Here is a 27,037-nt window from a genome sequence, read left to right as displayed (position 1 = left end):
ATCAGCATTGGGATACAGTCACATTCAACTGACGAGTCATAAACAAAATAAAACACGTCTTTTGAATTCCACTATTACCTTTTATTCAAGTTTAATGAAAGCTTGTAGTTTTTTTGTTTGGATTCACTTGAGGGAATCAAACAGACAATATTGTCTGTAATTGTAAAAATTAGTTTTTATATACCCTTTAACTCAGTACTCAATAATAATTGAAGTTATATTTAACAACATTTAAAGACCTGAAGCGGACAAAATATTTCATGAAAATTGTCAAGGTATCTTTTCAATGAACGCTTGTAAAAAATAAACTAATGTTAGGAAAGTTTTCTCGACTGCTCATCAATATTCAATAACATTTCTAAAATTAATTAACAGTATCATAACCATGAATTTCTTTAACACAACCATACTTATTATATGTAATCACTGTAAAGAGCCCTTTATGTTTCTTCATCGTTCCATGCATTCGTGTAAAAACAGTGAAAAGTAGACTATTAAATATAGTTGTTTTGTAGTATGTTACGTTGATTTTGAAGAATCGATGCTTGTAGGCTGATTTCCATGATAACGTCAGAATGTGACTCCGTGGGGAGGGTCGCGTTATGTTTTTTTCAACTTTGGAACTAGGTGTATTGTATATGTGCGTCAAAATTGTGACACGTAGTGTCGGTTGCTATGATAAGCTCACATAGCTTATTGTAGCTTCCGGACAAGCCAATTTATTCATCCATCTTGAGTCATATTTTGACCTTGTTAATTATTCGCTTATCAACCTTGACTGTTTTTATATGAGCGTATGCGTGTGCACTTCTTATCTTACTCATCACGTCTGTAACTTATTTTTGTCTCACTGTAAATATCGATTCATGCTTGATCAATCTGAGTTGGCCCACAAGCCTTCCCCACTTGTGCTTCGTTTTGTGGTGTGTGCTATTAATGTCGACAGATATAATTAGTATATATCACCATTCGAAAGTGAAATGTTTGGTGGCAGAATGTTAAGAAGATCGAGGGAAAGAGAACGAGAACATAGAATGATTGGTGTGGAAACGAAGGAGCAATGAAGTCTGAGGCAATTAACTGATACTTTGCAAGTGAAGTATTTACTGTATGGTTCTCAGATTTTATTAAGAGACTCGGTAATTTTGTATTCAGATACATTCGATTGTTCCCACTTGTGTTCTCCTTCACTACAATTTCACTTCGCTCCTTTCTCTTCGCTTTCTTTGCTTCGTTTCTTCGGTCGTTTGTCTGGATTAGTGACTGTATAAAATACACGTACTCGAAATCCATTCTCGTATATGACTTATTTAATTCCGATATTCACTAATGCGATATAAGTCGATAATTAAATACGAAGGTAGCCAGGATGTATATTTTGACAGCAATCTTGCAATAACAATCATACATAGGACTTATCTGCAGTCAGATCTCGGGGCACTAAAGATAGGCTGGATCATTTTCTTCGGATTCGATAGATGTATTGAATTCCGTGTCTCCGATAAAATATTGATCCCATTTAAATCCTAATCTATTCGTTCGACTTGAGACGTTTTTAAGAGCGGTAATATCAAGAATATTCAAGCATGAAAGTGTTAAGGATACATATATTTAAAACACTTGTATATCAGACCAACAAAATGAGATGTACGAATATAGGTTGGTATTGAATGGATTGTGGAATCGATCAATCTATATGAATCATTGCATGAGCTTACACCGAGTCACAAAATAATTAAGTTACGTGACACACAAACATATAAATACTTATATCATTAGCCAATTTGTGACTGTATATGATCTCATGAAATTTTCACTACATGTGCTTATTTTGCATTGTTGGCTAGTAGATAAAATTTACTCATTAAATTCTTTAAACGCTAATTAGCATAGATATTCACTTAAACATTTTTCGTGACATTGGTATACTGGATTTTAATGTTTTGCTCATAGAATTTATGTATATTATTGTCAAGATGAATCTTTATGAAAAAAATATTAAATTCACCTGCTGACGATGCGTAGATGGATTGCTTAACTAAATTGACTATAAATATCATTTGCATCTCAGTATAGAGGGCAGGAAGTCAGATACTATGATCATTCGTGAAAATTCAGTTTTTTCTAATGTTTCAATCTATGATGAAGATATGAATGACAACTTTGTATTCAAGCGGCTAATCCCTGCTTATAAAAGGGAACTAAGTAAAACTTTTATTGATATGTACTATTGGTTTTTTTACAGTCATGTATATTTGTCACCTAGCTGGTTCTGTGAAAGTCTTCAAAAGTATATGAACTACTCCTCAAAGTGAAATATGTTCTTGAATATCTCCGTCAACAAGTTTGATTTTGCAATGGTTGTTCATACTGATGGGGTTGAAAACGAAAGGTATTGGGTTCAAGTCGTATGGTGGACATCAACATAGGGATGCAAGTATACTCATCTGACGAGCCTCAAATAGAACAGATTCCACTGTCAGCCATATTCCATCCATTCTATGTAAATCTTCGTCAATATTTTGTAAGGGATTAAAAGGTTTTCAATACCGTTATCTTTTTCTTGACCAATATAATTTTTTTGAAGTTTGTGACTGAAATTTCTCATTTCTTATTTTGTCTTTGATCAGTTTTTTCTTATACTTAATTTAGATTTAAGTTTAAGTCATTAAAATGTCAACATTATTGAATGCTTTTTTTCAATTGTTCACCGCATCATATAACACTTTCCTTTTTGTAATTGCGTCTAGATTAAATAGATCATTTTTTAACTTACCTATGTATTATGTGCATTTACAGGAGTTTTTTTTCTTTTTTCGATTGCACTGCTGATCTAAGTTTCTATTTTTTGTGAGTAAAAGCTGTAGCCTGTTTCGTGTTATAATTTAAGATAAATTGTAAACAAAATAAATCAAAATTAATTTTAGACTAAATTAATTGAGCCACTGCTTCTTATATGAAGTAGGCACTGAAAGATTTTTCTCAGAATCACAATGAAATCTCCTTAGTTATGTCACCTAACACCTACCATATCCATAGATAATAGTAAGTCTTAAGTGATACATAAATTTAGTTTGTATGAATTGAGTGGTATTTCCTTATTAATACTGATTAACTTTTGAATTATTTTACAGTTTACTGAACGGTATTCTGATGTTTTACTGTGAAAAAAGGGATGGAGAAGTAAAGTGTATATGTCTGAAACATTCTGCTATCACAAATGTGTTATTGATTCCAATTAGCCTGAAGCATTGTTCAATGGTACTTCAAAATAAAATCAGTCGCGCACTGTCTATATTTAAAGACAATCTTCATAAAGATGAGAGAATGAAAAAGAATAATAAGGGAATCGATTAGCAACGTCTAAATCATTAATCAACCATGCAATGTTAACTTCAACTTCTCCTCGCTACTTTCATATATATATATATATATATATATATATATATATATATATATATAATTAATACCAATTATTGTTGAATGAAAGGTTTTGAATAAAAAAGGAAGAAAATCTGATCAATGTCTAGAAATATTTGTTGTTAAGTTTGTTTTTCTTTCCTTATATATATATATATATATATATATATAGTTTGCGTGATTGACTGACTGTTCTAGCGTCAAAACATAATTTCTGTTTGAATTATTTTTCTCAAAACGGAAAGAAGGGAGAAAGGCTCATTTCATGCATAAAATATGACGTATATATACGTGTATAATTTATTTTATTTAATGAATTACGAGACTACTACTACTACTATTATTACTACTACCAATACTAATTATTATTTTTATTTGGTATTATTGTCAATCATTGTTTCATCTCATTTGTTTCTCCTCTGTTTTCTACCTCCTTCCTTCTCTGCATCGAACTGTCTTATCTCTTTTTTTCCTTTCAGAAAGGTGATTTTCAGTCAGTATTTACAGATCTTGAGTGTTTAGCGTTGTTAACTGCTTGTCTATCTCATGATATCGATCATCGTGGCACAGATAATCAGTTTCAAATTAAAACAATGTCTCCATTAGCTAAACTATATTCTACATCGGTTCTTGAACATCACCATTTCAATCAGTTCATGATGATACTAACCATAAAGGTTAGTCGATTAATTTTTCCAGTTCATGTTAATTTTTATGATATTATGTTTCTGGAAATGCTTTCCCATTATAAATTGATATTAGCCGATATATTACTGGAGATCAACGAGTACTGTACAACCGTAATAATGATATTTGTCAGTAATATCTGCCGACGACTGCACACAAGGGAGAACTTCGCAAATGCAAAGCTTGTAGCGAGGAATATACCTTTATGACCAACGATTCAATGGTTCGAACCTGTCATCGATTCGTGGTAGAAGTCAGCGATCATGCAATACCGTTGATTAATGTTTCACTTATGAAATGGTTGGCTTTAAAGGTTATGGCTGATCCATACTGTAAAACCGCGTGGATTTCATCCGATCGCTTCCCATCTGTCGATTATGAAAATTATCTCCATGATAGTCAAAGTTTTATTTAAGTGCTCTTAACAAAAGATTTTTTTCTAACTTAAGTCATATTCTTGCTAGCTGTCACTGGCAGGACACATTAAAAGTCCTTTGTGTGTGTAAATTTGTTGTTGGCGAAAAAGAATAATCTATTTACTTATTAGTGGGCTATGTACATGATAACGCTATTCTGTTAGCACTGTTTAAACATACAAATCAATAAGATTAATCATTTTTATACTCGGTTTCCTAGTGAGTACCATTATAAAAGAATGAGTACACACTGTTACCGTTACATACGTTGGAATGTTATAAGTGGGTAAGTTGTAGGGAAAGCTGTAAGTTGCTTAAATATAGTCACAATTCGAATTGATCATTACATTTATTTAAGACAAGAAACTGCTAGTCACTTATTAAATCAAATAGTGATTTTTTATTCTGACCGCTAATAACTATCAACAAAATATTAAGAAAAGATTAAATAAATATCCTGTTACGAGCTTAACCAAATTATGGTTTAAATCCCTATCGAATGTAGATTGACTTAAACTCTGTAAACGTATCAATAACAGTGGTAGACGTCGATAGAAGTTAGTGATGATAGACAATTTGTCAATAAGATGTGGCGATAAAATTGTTATATATAACTTGACTATTACAGGTGAAGACAGACCATTATTTGATTCAAAGCCAGTTGGTTAAATAATGAAACAAACCTTTCGAAAAACATATGGTTTTGTTTCTATCTACCATTCAGTTATTTCATTATGTATTTTTATAGCTGTGAATTGTGGTCTTTTGATTGTAATTCGATCATAAATGCTTTTGACTTATTGTGTGTATATGATGTAACCATCAAGTAGGCAACTTTAATGTTACGAATAAAGTTCTAAGTAAATTTGGCAAGATTATTTGGTGATATTCTGAACGTCCACTGACTAAAAAAGCTAGAAGTTGTGTTATAGATGTTCAGCAACTGTCTAATTTGACAGTTATTTATAGAGTAAGTTTAAATGACCCTAGATGTGCCTATTTAAGTACATGACTTGATTTCGTAAATTTATCTGTTGTTTACGTGAACCGTGTATATTGACATGTGTAGACCGTTTGTTTGGTCCTATTAGGTGACCGAAGAAATGACTCGGAAATGACCACAGATATAGATCCATTTGGATCATATTTTATGTTGTTTATAATTAACCGACTTTCGTCTTTCTAAAATAGGTAATGATATAGTTATGTAATGCAATATCTATATCCAAATACTCTATTATGAAGTAGATACCAAAGTGACTATTGTTCTATTCATAATGAAAATAGTTTTACAAATTTGCAGTAATTACAATCCTGTTGCATGATTTTTTACTAGGGTAATAACTTTTTATGCAATCTAAACAGATCAGAATATGATACTGTTGTGAAATTAATTAGAGAAGCTATATTGGCTACGGATCTATCAAGATATTTTGCTAGACTACCGAAATTTCAACAAACTTTGCATAATTTGAAAGAAATTAATGATCATTCTACAAATTTATGGCGAAATGATCGCGAACAACGTTTATTACTTGGTTGTATGTTTATGACAGCTTGTGATGTTTCAGCCATAACAAAACCATGGCCAGTACAAAAATTGGTAAGTGTATATATTGTGTGTGTATACTTTTAATTCTTGTCGTGTTGAAGTAATCAATTAATTTTGAAAATGTTTACTGTTATAATAGCTAGATAGCTCTTACTGTCTTCGTCATTTTAATATCCGATTACTGATCCGTGTGATTACGATGAATATAATCTAGTTTCACCTAATTTTAATTTGTAAATTCCTTCTAAATGTACTAATGTTTACTTCGAAATTCCTAAACACATTACTAGTTTAGAAATTATGTACCTGTTCTCTTTTTACATACTTTTCATAAAATTAGGTTAGAAATAGCTATTCAGCCGCGCTTTTAGCTAAGCATTTGCTTGCTCATCATTAATTCCTTTCGATGTGTACTGCCTTATTTTCCACTGCGACGCTCTAATGAATAAAACCAACTATGTTGACAGTAGAATAGGATGACACTATGTGGCAATTCGAAGTTGAATCTCTTCATCAATTGATCCTGATTCATTAGAAATGATTATGAGTACAACTGTACGTAGGATCGTAATTTTTACCGAGAAATTTAAAACATATATATACATATATGCAAGTTGGTCACTATGCAATATTCACTGTTATAGTTCTATTCATATTTTATCTATCAATTTATCGATATGATCTTTGGATTAGATAGCTTGACATAACATTTCACGTTTAGTTTCATTCTAGATAGTGGAGGGAATTAGCACGTAGTCCCACATCTAAAGTTCATATTAATTTGAATCTCCTAACAAATATCAATTCACTGAGTCTTCCAAATATACTCTTCTAACTATGGTCCAACTAGTAATCAACTTTACATATAAACTTTCATTTTCTATTCTACATTTAACCGTCTTATATATCGTATTTTTTTCCTCTTAATATTATTCCTATGATGTTTTCTATTGTTTTCATTTTGATTAATAAACAGACAGCTGAAATGGTTGCCAATGAATTTTTTGAACAAGGTGATTTGGAAAAAGAACGACTGAACGTAACACCAGCTGTAGGTTGTATTTTTCGTTTGTTTCTTTTTGTACTTCATGAAAAAACGTTTTTCTCTTCACTTACTCTCCGCTTTTATCAATATTGTTCCGGACAAAAAATTTAAGTTAATTGTCTACTAGTCATAATTTAGTGATATGATTTCTGAAAAGAATGACAATGAGATCTTTTACTTTTCTATCCAAATATTAATATTTTCTAATGACTTTCAAGAGGAATTTTAATCCGGTCAATGGCCGCACAATATCGTGGATTGTTTGAATTTATATATTCATACCTTTGGATGCCGTCTCAGTCATCTAGAGGTTAAGAATGAAAATCATTTGGTTCGTTTTTCGTGTGCACGGTCATGAATGCACACTTCTTAGTAGTTCCATACTAAGACTAAACGGCCTTCTAGTGTTTTCAGGTTTTTAATGGTTGTCTAATACTGATCATTAAAAATTACAAACAAGAAGTTCAGGGAAGGGATCTCTTTTCAACGAATTTATTATCAAGCTGTACAATCGTATATAGATATGAGAATTTTTTGTTAAAGTACTAATTTCGTGAAGAAATGTGAGCACAAATAACCAAGATAATGTAATAGGAAGATTATAATACGTACGTAATACGAATAATAACAATAGATTTAGTGGATGTAATAAGGTGATTAAAATGATTAAAAGTTTTTGTCACAATAATTAAAGGTCATAGAGGTATAAAAATAAATAAGGTGATATGATGAGTATTTATGATTAAAATAATGAGAATATAAGACTTAAGTAAAGGGGAATGCAGTGATAATAATGATCAAATAATAATAATATTAATTAAGGTCAAGGTAACGCTAACGGTAAGACGTACTTCTTTTGTGCGCATATTTCTGATTTGAGCTCATGGATGGTAAAAGGTTCGGCTATTTTTAGGAGTTAAACGAATCATATAAACAACCTTAAAATCAAACTGTGGATCCGTAGAATGTTTACAGTCGATTAGGTGTTCAAGTATAGAACTTCTAACTGCTTTGATCACGATTGTACAGCTTGATAATAAATTCGTTGAAAAGAGATCCCTTCTCTGAACTTCGTGTTTTTAATTTTTAATGTTTAAATGGGAACTGTCTGTCAAGAAACACTAAGCAATTCATGATTTTGATGAAATTCAACAATTTTTACAATTTCATATAAATTGAACATTGGGTAGAAAGTTAATGATAAATGTAATTTTGCTATATCCCAATGAGTGGGAAAATTATATTTCTGATATTTCCCTGATTTTTAATGGTTGTCTAAATAAACTCAGACGGTGACTTAAACTATAAAGTTTATCAATCTCGACATTCTAATATTCTAATACACTAAACGTCTGTATGGTTACGATATTGGTATCATTAATATTTAAATTTGAGCTACATCACTTTAAGATAACAACACTCCACCAACCTTTCTTCTTGCTCTCTTTAAAAAATTATGCTTAAATGTTATTTTTTGAGATTTTTTTCGATAGTAATCGTCAACATCTTGTCCATTAAATTTCACGGAAAATGTTTTCACTGGCTATGTAAAAAGTAAACACGAAATCTTTCGTCAACAATTTGTATGTAAATAATACCTTCAGTGTGTGTGGAATTAACTGGTATAGTAAAACTTCTGTTTACTAATGCTGCAATCGTTTTCTTTCTGTGTGATTTGTAACAACCAAATAAGAATTAATTCTTGGTGTAACAAATAGTTTGTCATTTTTAGGTGATCTTCTTTAGGAATCATATATCATTTATGCTTGTGGAAAATGCCGAGTGGAGCGGTAGCCAACTGATTAAACTGTTCACATTTTGGTCACCAATATCCATTTTCAAACTTTACCCCACCTACTTTAGTTTAGGCAATAAAATAATATCACTAATTCTTACAAGTTTAATTTAGCTTGAAACCAAGTACACGAATCTGTACCTTGTAAATAAATTATTTTTATGACGACATGAAGTGAATAAAGTCTTGGTGGGGATAACCCTTTTATTGTTTAACGCAAAATTACACAGTGGATAAAAATCATACATCAAACACATCATTCGCACATCTATCTTCAGTTGTTCTTTACATATTCCATTATTCCTCTAATTCTGTTGTTATTTCGATTTCTCTCGAATTTCCTTCCTGTTATCTTCATTGGGATCCTCTGCTCCCAGGCACTTCCGATCGGTGCCACATACTACTTATATCTGTCAACATTAGTAGCATACACCGCATAAGTATTATTGATTCTAATAAATAGTAATCACATGTAGTTTCATTTTGATTTTGTGCACAAAAGAACAAAGATAGCTCGTTATTCACAACAACAATAAATATTATTTATAGAGACTTATCAGATATTGAATTGTCACATGTGTTTTAGTTAAATACATGAGAGAAAAAAGGAGGGAACATTTATTTACTAGAAAGATTCACTGATCGGTAAATGTGATAAAACTTGTAATTGATCAAATTCAACGATTTATTGTACCATGTTTTGTGAAAGAATTTTAGCTGGGATTATGTTGTTTAGTGGAAAATATGATTTTTTTTTCTTTTTTTAAAACAATTCTAGTGAATTGTTCTACTGTTATAGAACTAACTTTGTTTTTTTTTTTGTTAGTTTTTGTTATAAAAAGTAGTATTTTCATTTACAGTTATGATTGATATTTCGTTATTGGTTTGGTAATGTTTCATTGTAATACATCATTTAAAAAATTAACTTTCTTACTAGAATAATGCAAAATAGATTATTTATTATTATTATTATGGAATTTAGAAAGTGTCATTTGCAAGTACATAAAGAAGATTTCAAACTGTATCAAATGGTAGTTATATGTTTTGTTGACTAGATCCAAGTATATCATTTGAGTAGTAAATTGACAAAATAATGATTAGTTGTTACATTTTGTATAGATAGTGGTGATGGCTTGACGACCACTCAAATTATATACGCTAAAATATTTGTATTTTACTCCTTAATGAATTAGTTAACGTTAGTTGAAACTAGGCTAGATTTTTAGCAAATTTTCATCACAAACTATGATTTTGGAGACTGATCAAGTGAGATTAAGTGTCCGAAATAAGGGTATCTAGATCGGATAGCGAAAAACTTAACACAGTTACTTCGTGATATCTTCGACAGTCGACCAATGACAATTATCTTATACTCGAAATGACAGGAATTTGTCAATCAATAGAAGCTTGTGAACCTATTTTGAAGCTGGTCACTAATAAACGAATAATTACATCTTTGATTTAGTTCTTTGTATACATAAATCAAGTCTAAATAATTCGAAGTTTTCACCTCCAAATGATATCAGTTAAGGGGTACCGTATAAGATCAATGAGCACTGAATAACTATTTCATCCTTCCTAATCCAACCATACTTTATTTTCAACATTTTGTTCGTTTTTTTGTATTCATACTCTTTGCAAGTATTCTTATTTCTCATTGAATTACATAATCATGTTTATTATTCAATTCAGTTATATTTTTTGGTTATTTATAATTTTTCAATACGTTAAAAACTCTTAACAGTAATAATGATGCACGTTTCCATGTATTTTTCGTATTACATTGACTTATTATTATCACTATTATTATTATAGTTACCGTGGTTATGGTTACTTCACCATTGTTATTTGTAGGTAATGTTTAATCAATTTCATCAGCTTATTTACGCCTTGTTACTAGTTAATAATGCGTGGTTTATTCAATGGATCACGTCACTAACTTATTTTGCCTTATTTTGTTCCTGTACAAATAATTTCTTATATATATAATTACGGATACTCTTGTTCCCTTGAATTGGATTATTTGGAAACTTGTTGTTTATTGGTAATTAATAACAGTTTTAAGCTTTTTTTTCGAAGATTTGGCTTCAATCCAATGTTGCGTACTATTTACCATAAATTTGATTTGTTTTGTTAATTACCATTTATATCCCGTTTACGTATTATTTCAGTCTGTAAATTCAACCAAATACTTTATAAAAAATTTACTATAAGGAATCAGTTAACTTCGTTAAGTGTCTAAATAGATTGAATGGTGGTTTTTTTCTTTTGAAGGTTGTTTTTCTACATTCGCTCATTGATAGATTGATTTTCACTGAAGATTGCTTAAAGTTAGGAGACAGACCACAAAAATCCAAGGAGAAAAATAATTGGTTCATTTTAGTCTGATACGCTTCATCAATACATCCTAACGATTTTACATTAGAATGTTGAAAACTCAATGAAATCCACTATGAGAATAAGTTGTATTCTAATGCACTGATTCCGGTTATCTTCACTCCTTTTGGGATATGTAATGCCACTTGTAAATTGAGTTGTTCAGTGAATTTTAGCCTTTACTAGTCCTCTAACCGATGTCATTCCGTTTTGAAAAACCTATCCAATTCGAAAAAAGTCTTCAAGAAAATACCATCTTAGTAAATAAAAACAATTAATTATGAGTTAGCTTATCAGAGATAGACTTTCATGAGAGAGACTGAATGTTAAAAGAAAACGATAACTTTAAGAAATCACATGCTTTGTTTTGTATACTAGTGTAGTGAACGCAAAAACTAGTGGGGACAACCAAATGTATTTGAACACAAAATTACAGAACATCTTGTAAAATCTGAGAACCACACAGTGAATACCTGATTTGCAAAATGTCAGTCAAGTATCTCAAACTGTTCCATTTGCAAATATCAGTCAATCGTCTCAGTGTCCCTGTATTTCCATACTAACCTCTTTCTGTTTCCGTTCTTTCCTTCTAGTAAACTGGTGAAAAGTTACGTGCTACAACGAACCAGCTGTCCAATCCTTCTTTATTTTGTTGTGTTATTCTTGTTTATGTTATTCAGTGACAAAAACTATCTTCAATTTCAGTTTGTTTATATTAAACAAGTTTGTCTTTATTATATACTCAGAAACATAAGCTGTCAAATAACCAAACGTGAAGGTAAAAGCACAGACAAACTTGTGAGAAATTTACGTTGTGACATTCAACAAAAATTTAGATAAATTTAAAATAGATCAGATAAATTAACAGTCACATTGATAGATAGAAAACAACATTAGTATCTGTTAAAACAATCCTAAATTATTTTTATGATATAAAAACGTCCTATTGGTTGGTCAAGTCAATGGCCGTCCAGAATTAATAGTTCAGTGAATAAAGCTTTTAGCGTTTGGTATGAAAGTTACTTCGTTCGAGTCCTATTGTGAACATCAACTTTGAATTGCAGATACATCTAGCTAATGAGTCGTAAATAGGAGGAAACGCACCTCCTGAATTCTATCGGTAGCCTCAATTCCCTCATTCTAAATAATGTTTAATTTTCCGAAATAGTATGATTATTAAGTTTTTTTGTGATACTGTTAGTGTACTCTTTCACCTTCTACTTTAATATCAAGGCATTAATGGATCGTGAACGTAGTAATGAACTTCCAAAACTACAAGTCAGCTTCATCGACTCAATTTGTATGCCGATTTACGAGGTAAATGTTTGACTTTTTTGTTTATTAAAAAGTATTTCTTATATAGTTACATTCCATCATTAATTTTATGTTTCCATTAATCATTTTGATATAATTATAATTTGACTTAATCCTTGTATAAACATGATCTGAAGTGAACGTTCGTTCGAAAAATTTTAATAAACTGATTTAGTCTATAATTATTTGATTATATTTATCATGAATTAAAACCAGTCGAGTTAACCGTTTGAATGTAATTAAGATTGTGATAAGTCTAAAATGTATTGTCGAAATAAGTCAATGTCTAGGTAATATTGCCTTGAGAACCACAATATTGTCTAATCAGTCAATTTTAAGCAACATAGAACTTTGAACAAATATTCATCAGAAGGCGGTTTCGTGGAGATTTTAGTAATTTTTTAGTTCAGTTCATGAGTCAATAAAGCTAGATCAGCATAGAAAACCTGAAAGCACTGGACGGCCGTTTTGCCCTGGTACGGGACTCTTCAGAAGTGCACACGCACGATCCTGTCCCGCGAGACTCGAACCCAGAACCTGTCGGCTTCGTACGCGAACGCTTAACTTCCAGACCGCTGAGCCGGCATCCGACGGTGTTAATGTCATCAGGTTAAGTTGTCACACTTTATCAGCATTGAAACATAAAATTGTAAAAACAAATCCCTGAATAGTAAGATTAATAGTAGTATCACTGATAGACATAGAAAGTATGATATAAAAAAAGAAATGAGACAACTTTAAGATTCAAGACTCAAGGGTAATTATCATCCATACCATTGTGATCGGTTCCAAAGAATGTTATTGGAAATATCCAATCATTTTTCATAACAATGTCATTGATTCCGACCAGACAGTCTATGATCTGTCTTATACATCTTAGTCTCACAGTCTATAACTTCATAATCTGATGACAAACGTTATTTTGGTCATCTCTACATTTTTTCCAATCTACTGAGTACTGTTTATGTTTTTTTATTATTGTAAACTGAAAATATCTAAATAATATTGAATAAAATAATATCATATACCATTGTATTCTGATTTTCACTTCTAATCTATACCAGTTTCATAATAAATAAAGGGATTGATTATATGATATTACAACCTTATTTATTAAGCTATATTATAATAAAAGTGTTCAATTCCATACAACGTACAACAGTAATGTTGTTTATTTGTTTTGCTCGTTTTTTCAAATCAAAATTATGTCCAAAATTTTTTTTTGGAAAAACAGGCTATTGTACAAGTTTCTCCAAATTTCGAACCATTACTAAAAGGCTGTAAACGTAATCGTACATGTTGGCTTATTCTATCTGAAAATGGTGAAGTTGATCATTCATTATATGGATTAAATGATGAATCAGAGACTACACCAGGAACATTAGTTGGAACTACGGGAAAATCGATCACAACAACAACAACGGAAGAATCAACACACCTAGAAAATGTAAACACATCCACATCTGGTATTATTACATCATTAGGTACATTGAATCCAGATTCAGCTGAACGTATTGCAAAAAGTAAACCATTTACATCATCAAATATTCGTAGAGCTTCTGTATCATCAATGACTACAGTTGGGGGTCAGGAACCACCGATACAATGTCAATCATCTGTTGAATCCAAATAATGCATTGATACATACACTTGCATACATATTCATATATACTACACACATTTTGTTTTACCGATTCACATGAATCGACTTATTCCAGTATACTGTCTTTCAGGTGTGTTTGTGTGTGTTTATAAATGTGCGCGTGCATGTGCGTTGATGTTTATCCGCTTTTATTTTCACATCTGTCTTTTGTGTTATTCATAAACACGGAGAATAATATAAGAAAGTTATTAGTGGATAATAGAATGCACTGTCACCACTGAATAGATTAAATATGTATTTCTTTTACTAATAGTACATATTTGTAGAGAGGGAAGGGGTGAGGGTATATTTGTATGTCTGTGAGAGAGAGCGAGATCTCTCAATGTATAGCTTGTCTGTACAGCAAATGTAATTAATGATCACTTCACTTTCCAATTACGTTTTATTTTCTCATTTTTTTTCTTTATTTTTATTGATATTCTATGACGTAATTCAGATAGTTTATTGATTTCTCACCTTTAATTATGCCTTTTGTTGTTAGACCTTGTGTTTCTGTTTTACAACCTAATCTATCTATCTGTTTTTGCCATGACGACAAATCTCTGAATGTATACATGCATGTGTGTGTGTGTGCGTACCGTTTGTTGAAACAGCATTCTTTTCTTATTTAATTATTTATTTATTCATTTTATTTTTTTCGTTTTTGTGTTGTTGAACAAAATGTTGTTCTTAGTTTAAATGAAATACAAAGAATAGCATTAACTCTACGACCTTTACATTCAGTCTAAATTGCGTGATTATGTATTGTTTTACTGCACAGTCAGCACTGTATTCTTTTTACATCATAATAATGTATTATGAATACCAGTATTATTTTAGTATGTTTACAAGGTATTCGGTCTAGTATTTTTGCTCTCTACTGAAATGAATTATGTAAAATTAATGTATTTGTTTGTTTGTGCCATGAAGGAACAATTCTTTTTGGTTGTTGTTATTGTTATTGTCCTCATCTTAGTTAATTTTATCCTTCACCATACAGTTTTCAAATTTGTCTTCTTTTCATTCCTCATTATGATTGTTTAAACTGTTTGTTTATTTATTTATTTTTCGTTAGTGTAAGTACTATTTTCTTCTTGCATTATTTGTTATTAAAGGCTGTGATTATTTTCCCGTTTACCTATGGTATATATAACTAATTTTTAGTGATGGACGTCTATACAAATGTAAACATTTAATGTGTGTATCTTTTTAATGAGACAGGATTGAAAAATATAACTTCTTTTTTTATTACAACAACAGATTCACATGTTTGGTTCCCACTGATACTATTCATCAGCTAAAATAACTTCTGATGTTAATGTGTATTTCTTACATATTCAGTGCTGGAGATTTAAACTGTACCTTGGTGTAAGAGTTTATTCTTAATGTGTTTTGATAGTTTTATACTTAGCATACATAAAAACTTGTACAACTTGTGACCAAAAGTAGTATGCACCACACTAAATAAAGAGATATTATGAGAAAATAAAGGAGAGAAAGAGACTATCCAAAAAATGAGTAAACAAGAACATGAAATATAATTCAGTTGGAAATACAACTAAGAAAGAGCTGGTTTACTCGACGGTGTCCTCCTCACTTTTGTGGAGAATTTAAATTAGGCTACAGCAGGGTTCAAACTGTCCTCTATTTCGAGATATTTCTGATAACGTTCGAAACCATTGGGTGGCACCACCTCCAGGACCACAATCAGCGATTCATAATAAGTTGACAGACACTAGTTATATATAGCTTTTTTCCATATCACATCACCATGTCATAAAATGACAACCTCTTCTTCTGTACGCTGTCCTAGTATCATCATTAAATACTTGATACGGAAGACGCTGATATGACATCAGTAAAATGCCTCCAAACCACTGAACCAATGTTTCAAGGTGGTGACACAAATTCAGTTATCGCCAATACTCCCGAATATACATATTCAAACCTCGGCATTACTAACATCGTGTTGCCTCCGGATATCAGCACATTTTTGTCGACAACGATAATCAAATTGAAAGTCGCTGAATATCCTCAGCCTAGGAAGTTCAACTTCCATAGGCATAAAACGGAACTACTATCAACGACGCTTTGTGATCTAATCCTAGAAGAACTTAACAATTATATGTAGCTAATAACATATTTCACTATTTAAATGTTAGCAATTACTTAAAATGGCCTATGTGTTATTTTTAATGTTTATCGTTGATAATTGCAATTAACTCACTGACAGGTAAATCGATAAGTTATCAGGTAACTGATTTATTCAGAATTTTTTTTTCATTTGATGAATTATTTTAGTCGAAATAAAACAATTTCTATGAACTGACAAGCAGTAGATATTAACGACAAATTTGTTAAATCTTTTTTGTCCTTCACCTTAAAAACTGGCTAACTAGTTTCTTTTTTCATATCTTGTAGTTTCCTTACTCTAGTGGTCATAAATTCTAGAAAATGTGATATACATTTAAATATTTCATATTGAAAGTGACCTAGTAGTTGTTACGAAATTAAATAGACATATAACAATTTACTAACATACTTCATGCCTAAATTCTAAAAGAAAATATTATACTCTTCGAAATAGAAAACGTTGAACAAACATATACAACATTCACAAGTTAAATGTATTTGTGAATGGATTAATCGGAGGATTTCATTGATGTAAAAATTACTAAAACCATAACATTATTCTATTTGTTAACGTAAAGAAATTTTTAGTTTCAAGGCTACTTGTAAGCTGAAAATGGCCTAAATTTACATCAGTAGCTTTGTTATAAAAATTAGATTGCATTGATTACGATATGTAAAACTTTGAAACAATATTACTTATCTGATTTTACACTGTATCTGATGCGAAAACTTGAAATATAAGGAATTCATGTGATTCTGCAAACCTTGTTCCTGCTTTATTTATACTTTAATAGTTGGGATTATAAGTCGATTGAAGCAAGACAACCACGGAAAACCGGACCACTGATGCGACCGGCATCCAACGGTGTTAATGTCTGACTTTAACAAATCCACAAAATCGAGCAACATATCCACCATTGTCATCAGTGAGTTACTATCTCACAATAGACCTGGTTTAATTCCACTAGTCACTGCTTATCACTAGAGGGTAATCGTTCGCACTCGAGACTGAAGGTCCTGGGTTCGAATCTCGCGAGGCGGGATCGTTCGTGCGCACTACTGAGGAGTCCCACAATAGGATGGAACCAGTGCTTTCGAGTTTTTCACGGTTGTCTAGCTTCAATTGACTCATGATCTCAACTATTTAAAATAGTTATTGATTAAATAGTAGATTTGATGTAGATCTCTACACGAAATTAGGGTATATGTATAGATCAATAATTAGTATCATGTACACAAAAATATCCAGAGTGATAATTTCCTGTATAAGTTAGTGTGATAGTTTGAAATATTTGAATTCTAATACAAACTGAGAATTCCAGAAATAACGCAATTTAACCAAGAAGTACTAGATAAACGCGAACGAACGTATTGTATTTAAAATTCGAAATCAGGCAGTCAACAAGTCCAAGGAAGTCATTAGTCCATACAAGCATCACATCCGCCACAACTTAAATGAGAATCCAAATTTCTGCGATCAATTGGACCCGGGATTTTCGTTCTTGCGCGTAAATGCTTAACCTCTAGACTAATGAGTCGGCATCCGATGGTGTTGATGTCTAACTCCAATCGACCCATGAATGGTTGCGTACTGTTCAGGAGTCCGATACTAAGATAAAACGGCCGTCAAATTCTTCCAGGTCATGAATAGTGATCTAGTTTATATTGACTCATGAATCCAACTATTGAAATCTCCACATACCCCATTCTGATCATAATCATCATGTGCTCACTAGTGATTGACTTCAAGATGATTTCTGAGAGTTCTAGTGAGACACAGTGACTAGTGAAGTGAAAATCTTACTGTTATGTGCAACACTCACTTAATAAATGAATAGAAAAATGTTGAATATTACACTTTTTTGAACATTTTAAAAAATGGGTGGTTATCCTTGTATTTTCATTGTTATTGTATTGTATGAATGATTGTATGTAGGTGTAAAATATTAAATTTGCGTGAAATAAGGATTACTTCAGTTATTATCATGTGAATATCATAGACATTTTGTATATTTAGTCACAGTTTATAAAATGTATCTGTTGCATATTTATAGTGAATTTGTTTTCTAGATAACATGAATACAGTAAATGATTGACTGATGAATTGAAATGGTTACTTTTTCAAAACCTGAGATTATTGACTAAATATCCATATTTAGATAATTAAATTTTAATTATATATATATATATATATATATAACTGTGGGAAAATCACTGGAATGCAGTTATCTCTAACTGACGAGTTCGAAATAGGATGAATAACGTAACCAGAATTCCACTGCCAGGCACAAATCTGTATGAACTATGAGAAGAAATAGTAGTTTATCATTTATACTAGTGATAAACAATGGTATCTTAAACGTGTTTCGTTTCATTTGGACTTTATCAGTTGAATATATTTTGGTTTGTATGAATGTTTACGCGCGGTCACTTAAAGCATTCAGCTATTATTAAATAGGTTACAGGATTTACTTATTTAATTAACGATTATCAGTTGTTAGTTATAGTTTGCAATATTGATTTGTTAATTTTGTTAGACTGAATTGCCTAGTTTATCTTGATATTTGATAATGAAAAAGAAATTTTTACCAGAAAGCCATATATTTTACTATATTGCGCTATTCAGTATTCGAAAGTGATCCGTTTTTTTTACATTTGGTAGTCCATTATCAATATATTTTCAATGTGGTAAATATTTTGTCTTGCAGTTCAAAAAACAAAGAATCATAATGGATATACTTTTTAATTTATATATATTGGTTGTTTAGAGCTTCCCATTGATCAGTGTCTTTTGGTATATGTGAATCTTGTGAGGACTGCCTCAATGTTATTATTAAGTTGCTAGCATTTTAAGCAAAGATGGGTGGTGGTTAGCATTGTAATGCAGGGCGCGCCTTTCTCCCTATTTGGGACTATTTAGTTAAATATACCTTTAAGTTAATAGAAAGATCAAGCCAGTGGCTATCTGGGCTCAGTAGCTAAATGGGTAACGCGATCGAGTTTGAAGCGAACGGTACTGGCTTGGAGTCCTGGGGTGAATATCAACCCTAGGATCCAAATGCATACAGCGACGAGTTCCAAATGGGTCGAAACGCACATCTTGGATTCCAGTGCTAGTCACGATCCATCTCTGTTTAACGTATATATTTCCTTAGAATAACACGTTCTTTGTTCCAACTATTTTTACCATTCCATGTGGATCTTTTGTGAAACAGTAGTAAAGTTTTCATGCATACATTCAAGTAGATACCACAGTAAATGATCGAACACTGGACTTAAAGAATCTCATGTACCGATTTTGAACGTATTGAGTAAATCTATTTTTGTAATGCATAAGATAGACAAAAATAGCGACTAAAACATTATCCCTGAAATAAAGGAGTAGATTTACTCATTCCAATATATAATAACAACTATTACATCATCATTGATTCATCTGATTTTATGTTTAACTAAATTCGACCTGATCTCATTTCTATACCTACTAGTTTGATCATGGTTTCTGAGTTTTACTATTATCGTATGTGAAATGCAATCAATTGTCTGTGTTGAAATGAAATGCTGGAAGATATAGTACATAGGGAAAAACAACGGAATTTTAAACACAATACGTACAATGATTATGATCCAATCTACTTGGGAATGTGAACATTCTTTATACTGAATATCCATAACTTATAAAGAATATAATTCTGCCATATTGTCGGCCAGATGAAGTTATTATGAACTCCCTAAACTATGTCAGTGGAAATTTTTATTTCATTGACCAGTAAAATTCTGTCTGCATCACAAACTGAGATATTTCGACCAACTATAATAAATATGAGGGAGGTTGACATTCCTAGAGGAAATCTGTAATTACTAAAAACCTCATTAATGTAACGTAATCATACTTTTGTTCTTTCAAATTGTCTACCCCAAATTTATCAATAATTTCTTAGCCCTTTCTCGTGTATAAGAACATTTTCTTATAATGAAAGTGTTTACTTAAGTAGTATATTTCAATTTGCACAAATTTCAGTTGACCATTTCAATATGATGTAAGAGGAACAAATCCCAAATTTCTATAACATTCATGAAGGATTGACTTATTTTATGCATGAGTGTCTAGAGCTCTTAATTTCACTTTAATGAAATACAGCCAGTAAAGAACAGTTGTTCTTTTGTCTTCAGAAATATCCTTGAAGTGCTTTCAGTGAGAGAGTAATGCTCTTATTAAGGCAGTTTTTGAGAAGAATATCCCTAAGAGAATTCAGCTGTCGGCGTTTACGAGTTATCCATAGTTATTGGTAAATAGATCACTTAATAGGAATTTGTGTGAAATTTATCGTCCTTGGAGTTTTTTCTCTATTACTCATACCAGTACTGAGATTTCCTCTCAAACCCTAGCAGGAAACTAGTTGAGTGAAATTTTGAAAATTAAAGTTATACGAACAAACATTAAGAGTTCCTCCATAGTGTATAACTCCAACAAAGTACTATACTGACTTCAAGAGTGATGAACCAGCCAGTGGGGAGGTGATCATAAAGCATTCCAGTCAGAATCCACTGGTGTACATTTTCCATTTGCGTCAAACAATATTATATCAGGAATATTACTTAATTTAATTTATGAGTATCTGTTCACATTCATAGTCTATATCGGTTCTTAAGAGCACAGCATCTACATCAAATTCAGTCATTAATGATAATCGAGCTCTATTCACTTAAATGGTCTTACAGGTTTTTGAGTTATTTTAGAATAGTGTAACACTAGAATCTTGATGAATACATTTCAAAACTAGATAGAAATCGGTTGGGTAAAATTATTGCCCGTTGAATAAGCGATTGGACAATATCGTTAGTGTTGATATACCTGATGGTCCTGAGTTTACCTCATATGGATTTTCTAGAGTTTCCAAAGCAAAAACAGACACATTTCCATAGGTCCTAACAGTTCTACATTGATAGATCTGTAATGCAAATAAATATTATTAATTTAATCGAGTAATTTCAATATTTCTAATGGATCTAAATATATTATTCTCTCTTATCTGTATCTGAAATACTTTGATTAGGAAGAATAAAACCTTCCTCATTCTCTCACTATTAGGAGAAAGGAGAGAAAAGTATAGCAGGATTGTCATCTGCTTCTATTCTGAGCCATGTCTGATAAAGTCTCAAGCCAATGGGGTGCTCATCTCTAAGACCACAACCAGCAAGTCGTGATGTACCATTAGATGCCAGTTCTGTGCAGTGTTCTCCCGTATTATAAACTGACCACATCTTTTCTTTTTCCAGCTATTTCCAATGTCAGGAAATAAAGCAAGATGTGGAAGTTGCTCGGATGAGATTTGTGGTAGATGTCTAAGCACCAGAGGCAGTGTTCCAAGATGATGATAACAAATGAATCATATCCGCTGTCCTGGAACACAGATTGCAGAGTCTCAGCATCACTAACATATTGTTGCCACTGAATTTTAACAATTCTTTGATTACAACGATGTCCAAACACAGAGTCATTAAACATTCTCAACTCGAAGAGACCAGGTTTCCCAAACAGAACAAGACTCCTTTGATTGATACTTTTTAAATTCGGTCTTTTGCGGCTAGATGATAGCGCTGAAGATGGCTAAGGTTGTCATAAGCTATTCTGACATCTACCATATGTAGACTGATCTGATCACTCACGCTACATTAAGCACTGACACAGATGTCTAGATGTACAAACTTCTCGACTACTCCTTACGGCTCACCCCCAAGTATGAGTGCAGTCACAGGCTTCACTCAAACGTGTAGAAATACTTTGTCCTTCAGTGTAAAGTACATGCTACACAAACGGATACAGATTACCGACTGATTAAGTATAGATTGCATAGACTGTATCATTGCAAAGCAAGACAGTATGATTTGAATATTTTTGATCGAAAAGTCTTTCATATCACCACTATCTACTCCAATCAAAGCTGTTTCCAGAATATCATCGATGGGAAAGTTGAATAAGAATGAATAGATTAAGGAACCATGCTGTAATGAAAAGATACTATTTCGTCAATATTTTAACATCGTTCCTTAGATCTATAAACTAGTTTATAGTCATGTGAAAGGTAATCAATACATTGTGATGAATTAATTGATTTATTGCAGATATAATTCAAGATTTTAATTGGTCTAAGTCCACTTTAATTACCATTTTTTATACATATCTTCTCTAGATGAAGGATCTCAATACAGTTGTTTTAGTAAAATATACAGGTCTCTGGAATTGTTAATTTTTGAAGCGCTTTTATTAAGTATTAATGAATAAACTAAAAAGAGTGATAATAGAATATTCAGTTTGATACTTGAAAAAGAATTTAATTAATTTACGATAAATCGATGCTATTTGGCGTTTTAAAAGTATAAAGAGTAAGTTAAGTTTCAAGATCTAAAAAGAGTAACAATTTAATAGTGCTATCCAAATTTACTTAGAAGTATTGCTTATTTTCTTGATAAGTAACAAGTGTAAAATCTATACCGTTTGTTTAGATCACGTATATATGTGTTAAGTATAGCCAATGAGGAGTAAGATAGTTTGAAGTAGTCGGTAGGATCTAGTGGGTCCAAGTTCTTTGTTAGATGACAAGGGGTTAACCAGGAATTCATGAGATGTAAAGTACGCGAACTCTTTACATTTATTGTCATAATCAGAGACGTACTTGTGAACTATTTAGAACTCAACCGTCATAAAATATGCAGCTTTCTATAATGATCTAATTGGAAAAGTATTTTTAATCACATCTTGTTCTGTAATGCACAATGGTCACAGTTTAACTCACAATGAAAATTCCTTAATTTATCAGGCAAATAACTTAATCAAACTAAGAATTTTAAATGTGCCCAAATCTAGCAATATTTACACAAATAAAAATAAAATGCACACCACAAATACCAACCTTAGACAAGTATGATATTATCATACCTTTATACTTCCGTAATGTCTGATATTCAAACTTGTATTAACTACTAAAATTCAAGTAATCTCTGGGGAGATCATTTATATAATATTACAAATTATCGGAATTTTAGTCTTTCATTGCATCTACCTTGTAAAAATAATTATCACTTCTGTCACGACTAAACTAGACATTGTCATCATAGAGTAATGGTCATTTGTTTACTGATATCCAATATCCGATATCTTTGTGCCGAGCTTATTTGTAACCCCGGTAACATCTTGGTATTATAGTAAGGTTTCAGGTTTTTGGTGCCTCTGAACGGAAAGTAGTCTAGATACTGGATTACAATTGTCCTAGTGTACTCAACAGTTACTTTTTGTGTTTGTTAATCTTGAGTTTAAATGAATACGTTTATATTAGAGCAGTGTAGTTTTCTGGAATTATCAGTTATCACACAATGAGTGATTGGTTGCAATGTAGAGATTCTAAAATTAAAATATATACAGGAACGAAGAGAAGACAATGATCTGAAGAAAATTTTAGTAATTAACTTAATTAATTGTATAAACGACATAAATAAACAAAAATATAAAAGTAATAGATAAATAGAAATGATAAGGGGAAAATAGGTAGATATGTAGTTGGGTGTTCACAAAGTAACATATAGATAAGTTGAATTTTAAACCATTTTCTTCTACCTAATTCTTTATTAACGTAAGGTCCTTTTGAATTTGATTAGCATAAATCCTACTTTACCATTCCTTACTGAATTCATATCATCGCATACATTATTTAGTTATCCACAAGGCATTTTACCTAACTTGTAATTACATTATTTTAATAGTTGAGATCATGAACCGATTGATGTTAGACCACCATTAGAAACCTGGAAGCATTGGATGGCCGTTTCTCCCTATTGTTGGACTCCTCAGCAGTGAACATCCACGATCCCATTCCGCGAGATTCGAAACCAGGACCTATCAGTCTCGCGTGCGAGCACTTAACCACCAGACCACTGAGCCGGCTGGCGTCCAACGGTGTTAATGTCTAGCTTCAACCAATTCACGATATTGAGCGATATATCCACCATCGTCATCAGTGAATTACTATCTCACAACAGACCTGGTTGAACTCCACTGATCACTGCTTCTCTCTAGAACTCCAGGATATATATCTTGAAGCCAGTCACTAGTGAGCATATGTTGATTGATATCAGAAGGGGTTTTGTGGATATTACAGTAATTTCAATAGTTGAGATCATAAGTCAATTGAAGCTAGACCACCGTGGTAAACCTGAAAGCACTGGATGGTCATTTCTTCCTATTGTGGGACTAGACCGTCATGTTGCATCGCCAATCAAAAAGTAATTTGATAGTCCCTACAGGGTACTTACGGTCATCTACAAATAGAGAGAAGAAAGCGAAAATAGATAGGGTAAAACACCAACATTAAAAATTGTCACGATAGGTTTGTTGTCATATATACGTTAAACTGTTTTGTCGTCTGTTGGTCTGGATAGATTTTATTTAAACTAACTAAAGCAATCAGCGGTAGTGCTTTTATAAAGGAACAATTATTATAAAAGTTAGAACCGTTGGAATCGTTTTACGAATTATTGTCACCATTATTTATATTCTTAATATAGAATTACTATTACTATGTTTATATATTCCGTTTATCATGAGCGTGAGTTCAACTCATTAACTGCAATTACGTTCCTTATTATTACTGTTGTTGCAAATCAGTTATTTACAGGTTGCCCTATGCAGAACCACATTTAGCTTGTCTATGTAAAATTGTGAATTTTCATTTTGTGTTGTAATGTGATCCAGTATATTTGTATATAAAGTAGTAGAAGCTGTCTGTTGATTCTTCTTTGAACTCTGGGCGGATAGAGAAAAGCTTACAAATGGTGGACGATAGGAGCTCAGCTTGCGTCGGTTCATGGTTAACTGTGCGGGTAAGAAATGCACTTGGTCAAGTCTAGGAGCCCAGACTATAAAGGAAATAGCAGACGCGAGATAAAGAAAATTATAGTCGGAATTCCGATCAATGAATGTAGCATATGACATTGATTAGTTTCTCAAAACACAACAAGTGTAAAGGAAAATATCAGCATGAAGGAAACCTTGATTAATGCTCTCAGCAAGAACAATGAACAAAAATTTCATATCTCCATTACGTCACTTGAGACAATCAAACATGAATGCATAATGCCGTGGACTGATTTAAGTTATACATTTACACTGCTGGATGCCGACTCAGAGGTCTAGAGGTTATAAATTCTCCCTTGAGATCGAAGGTCTTAGCTTTGATTGCCGCGTGCTGGACCTTCGATTTTCACTTCTGAAAAGCCCCATACTTGGACAGGATGGCAGTCCAGTGCTTCCAGGTTTTGAATCATGATTGGTTCATGATTTCAATGAAATTAAGCATTCACCATCAACAGATATAACTAGATGACTAAACCATATCATCACTCTTCTAGACGTGATTACATGTCATAGATGACCGTAAAAAAAATCAAGTTCATACGTCATTCATACTCCAATAGATTAAGTCATTGCTTACGATATCATCAACACGGGATCGGGTCGCTATCCCCATACCCAACCCTCCTCCTTTATCCGGGCTTGGGATCGGCAATAACCCCACAGTGGCTATTATTATTATCTTGAGATTCTTCTTAAAAAGATATATAAACAAACTAAAAGTTCCGTACCAAATGAAGTAAAAATGCGAAACATTGAACATTTTCTACTTTATTTCATATGATTATTATGTTAATAAGATTAATGTGATTCACTTCGAACAATTAAAAAAATGAATATGAGAAGAAAATGTTTTGAACTAAATAAGTTACAATCAATTTCTTCCCTAACCATTCTCTCCCACCTCTACAAAATTAAGCAGAAACAAATGAAGAGTTGATTTCAAGCGAAGGGAGTGGAAAGAAAAAGAAGGAAAAATAAATAAATGGAACCAAGTGCAAAACAAAACAAAAAGGAAATAAAATTGAAATGAAAAGAAAATGGCATCTTAATCTTTTTTATCGCCTTCAATTCAACGAAATATGATTATGATGATAATAGATAAACAAATAAAAGAATTGATAACCTTTATTTTGAATAATTATGATTAAATGTATCATTTTCAGTGATGTTTTTTTTGTTTTTAAGATGAAAGATAAAATTATTATGGTAAAACAGGAGAGTATTAATTTCAATGGTAATCTGGTGCATGATACTTATATTGACAGATATAAGTAGTAGGTAACACCAATCACAAGCGGAAGGCCTATCAAAAGGAAGTTGAGAAGATTGAACTGAAGCAAGCAGAAAAGAATTGAGAAGTAGAAGAATCATGAAGGATGTAAAGGACGATTGATGGGAGATTTACAAATGAAGTATTTAATGTATGGTTTTCATATTTTAACAAAGAACTCTGTAATTTTGTGTTAGATAATAAATTGGTTATCCTCACCAACTCTTCGTTTATTACAATAAAGCTTTAGACTGTAAAGTTAGTTACTGCTCTGTGGAACAAACCAAGGTGTACCATTTCCCTGATTATCACAGGTATGATTTGCTGATGGAGGTTAAACAAAATGAAATTTAACGTCCAAGATCTGTCGACTGTCTGTAATCACCAAATGTTAGTTTTATGTTTGACAAGAATGAGTAACAAATTAATATAAACCAAATGATATTTAAAAGAAAATTTTATTTATGTAAATATTT

The 27,037-nt window shown here is 31.8% G+C and overlaps 1 protein-coding gene across 1 annotated transcript; it reads left to right on the top strand.

Annotated features, from left to right (window-relative positions):
* Positions 1-1,047: 1,047 nt before the first annotated feature.
* Positions 1,048-26,585, top strand: PDE5A_2 (cGMP-specific 3',5'-cyclic phosphodiesterase). Its single transcript, XM_035733587.2, has 6 exons — positions 1,048-2,524; positions 3,900-4,097; positions 5,860-6,126; positions 7,052-7,126; positions 12,525-12,608; positions 26,477-26,585. Exons 1-6 carry the CDS (start codon positions 2,411-2,413, stop codon positions 26,564-26,566), a joined length of 828 nt encoding a protein of 275 aa, XP_035588919.2. The 5' UTR covers positions 1,048-2,410; the 3' UTR covers positions 26,567-26,585.
* The last annotated feature ends 452 nt before the right edge of the window (positions 26,586-27,037 follow it).

Source organism: Schistosoma haematobium, chromosome ZW (assembly GCF_000699445.3).
Source record: "Schistosoma haematobium chromosome ZW, whole genome shotgun sequence".
NCBI lineage: Eukaryota > Metazoa > Platyhelminthes > Trematoda > Strigeidida > Schistosomatidae > Schistosoma > Schistosoma haematobium.
The sequence above is the reverse complement of the archived record's forward strand: the minus strand, read 5'-3'. Positions and strand labels throughout refer to the sequence as shown.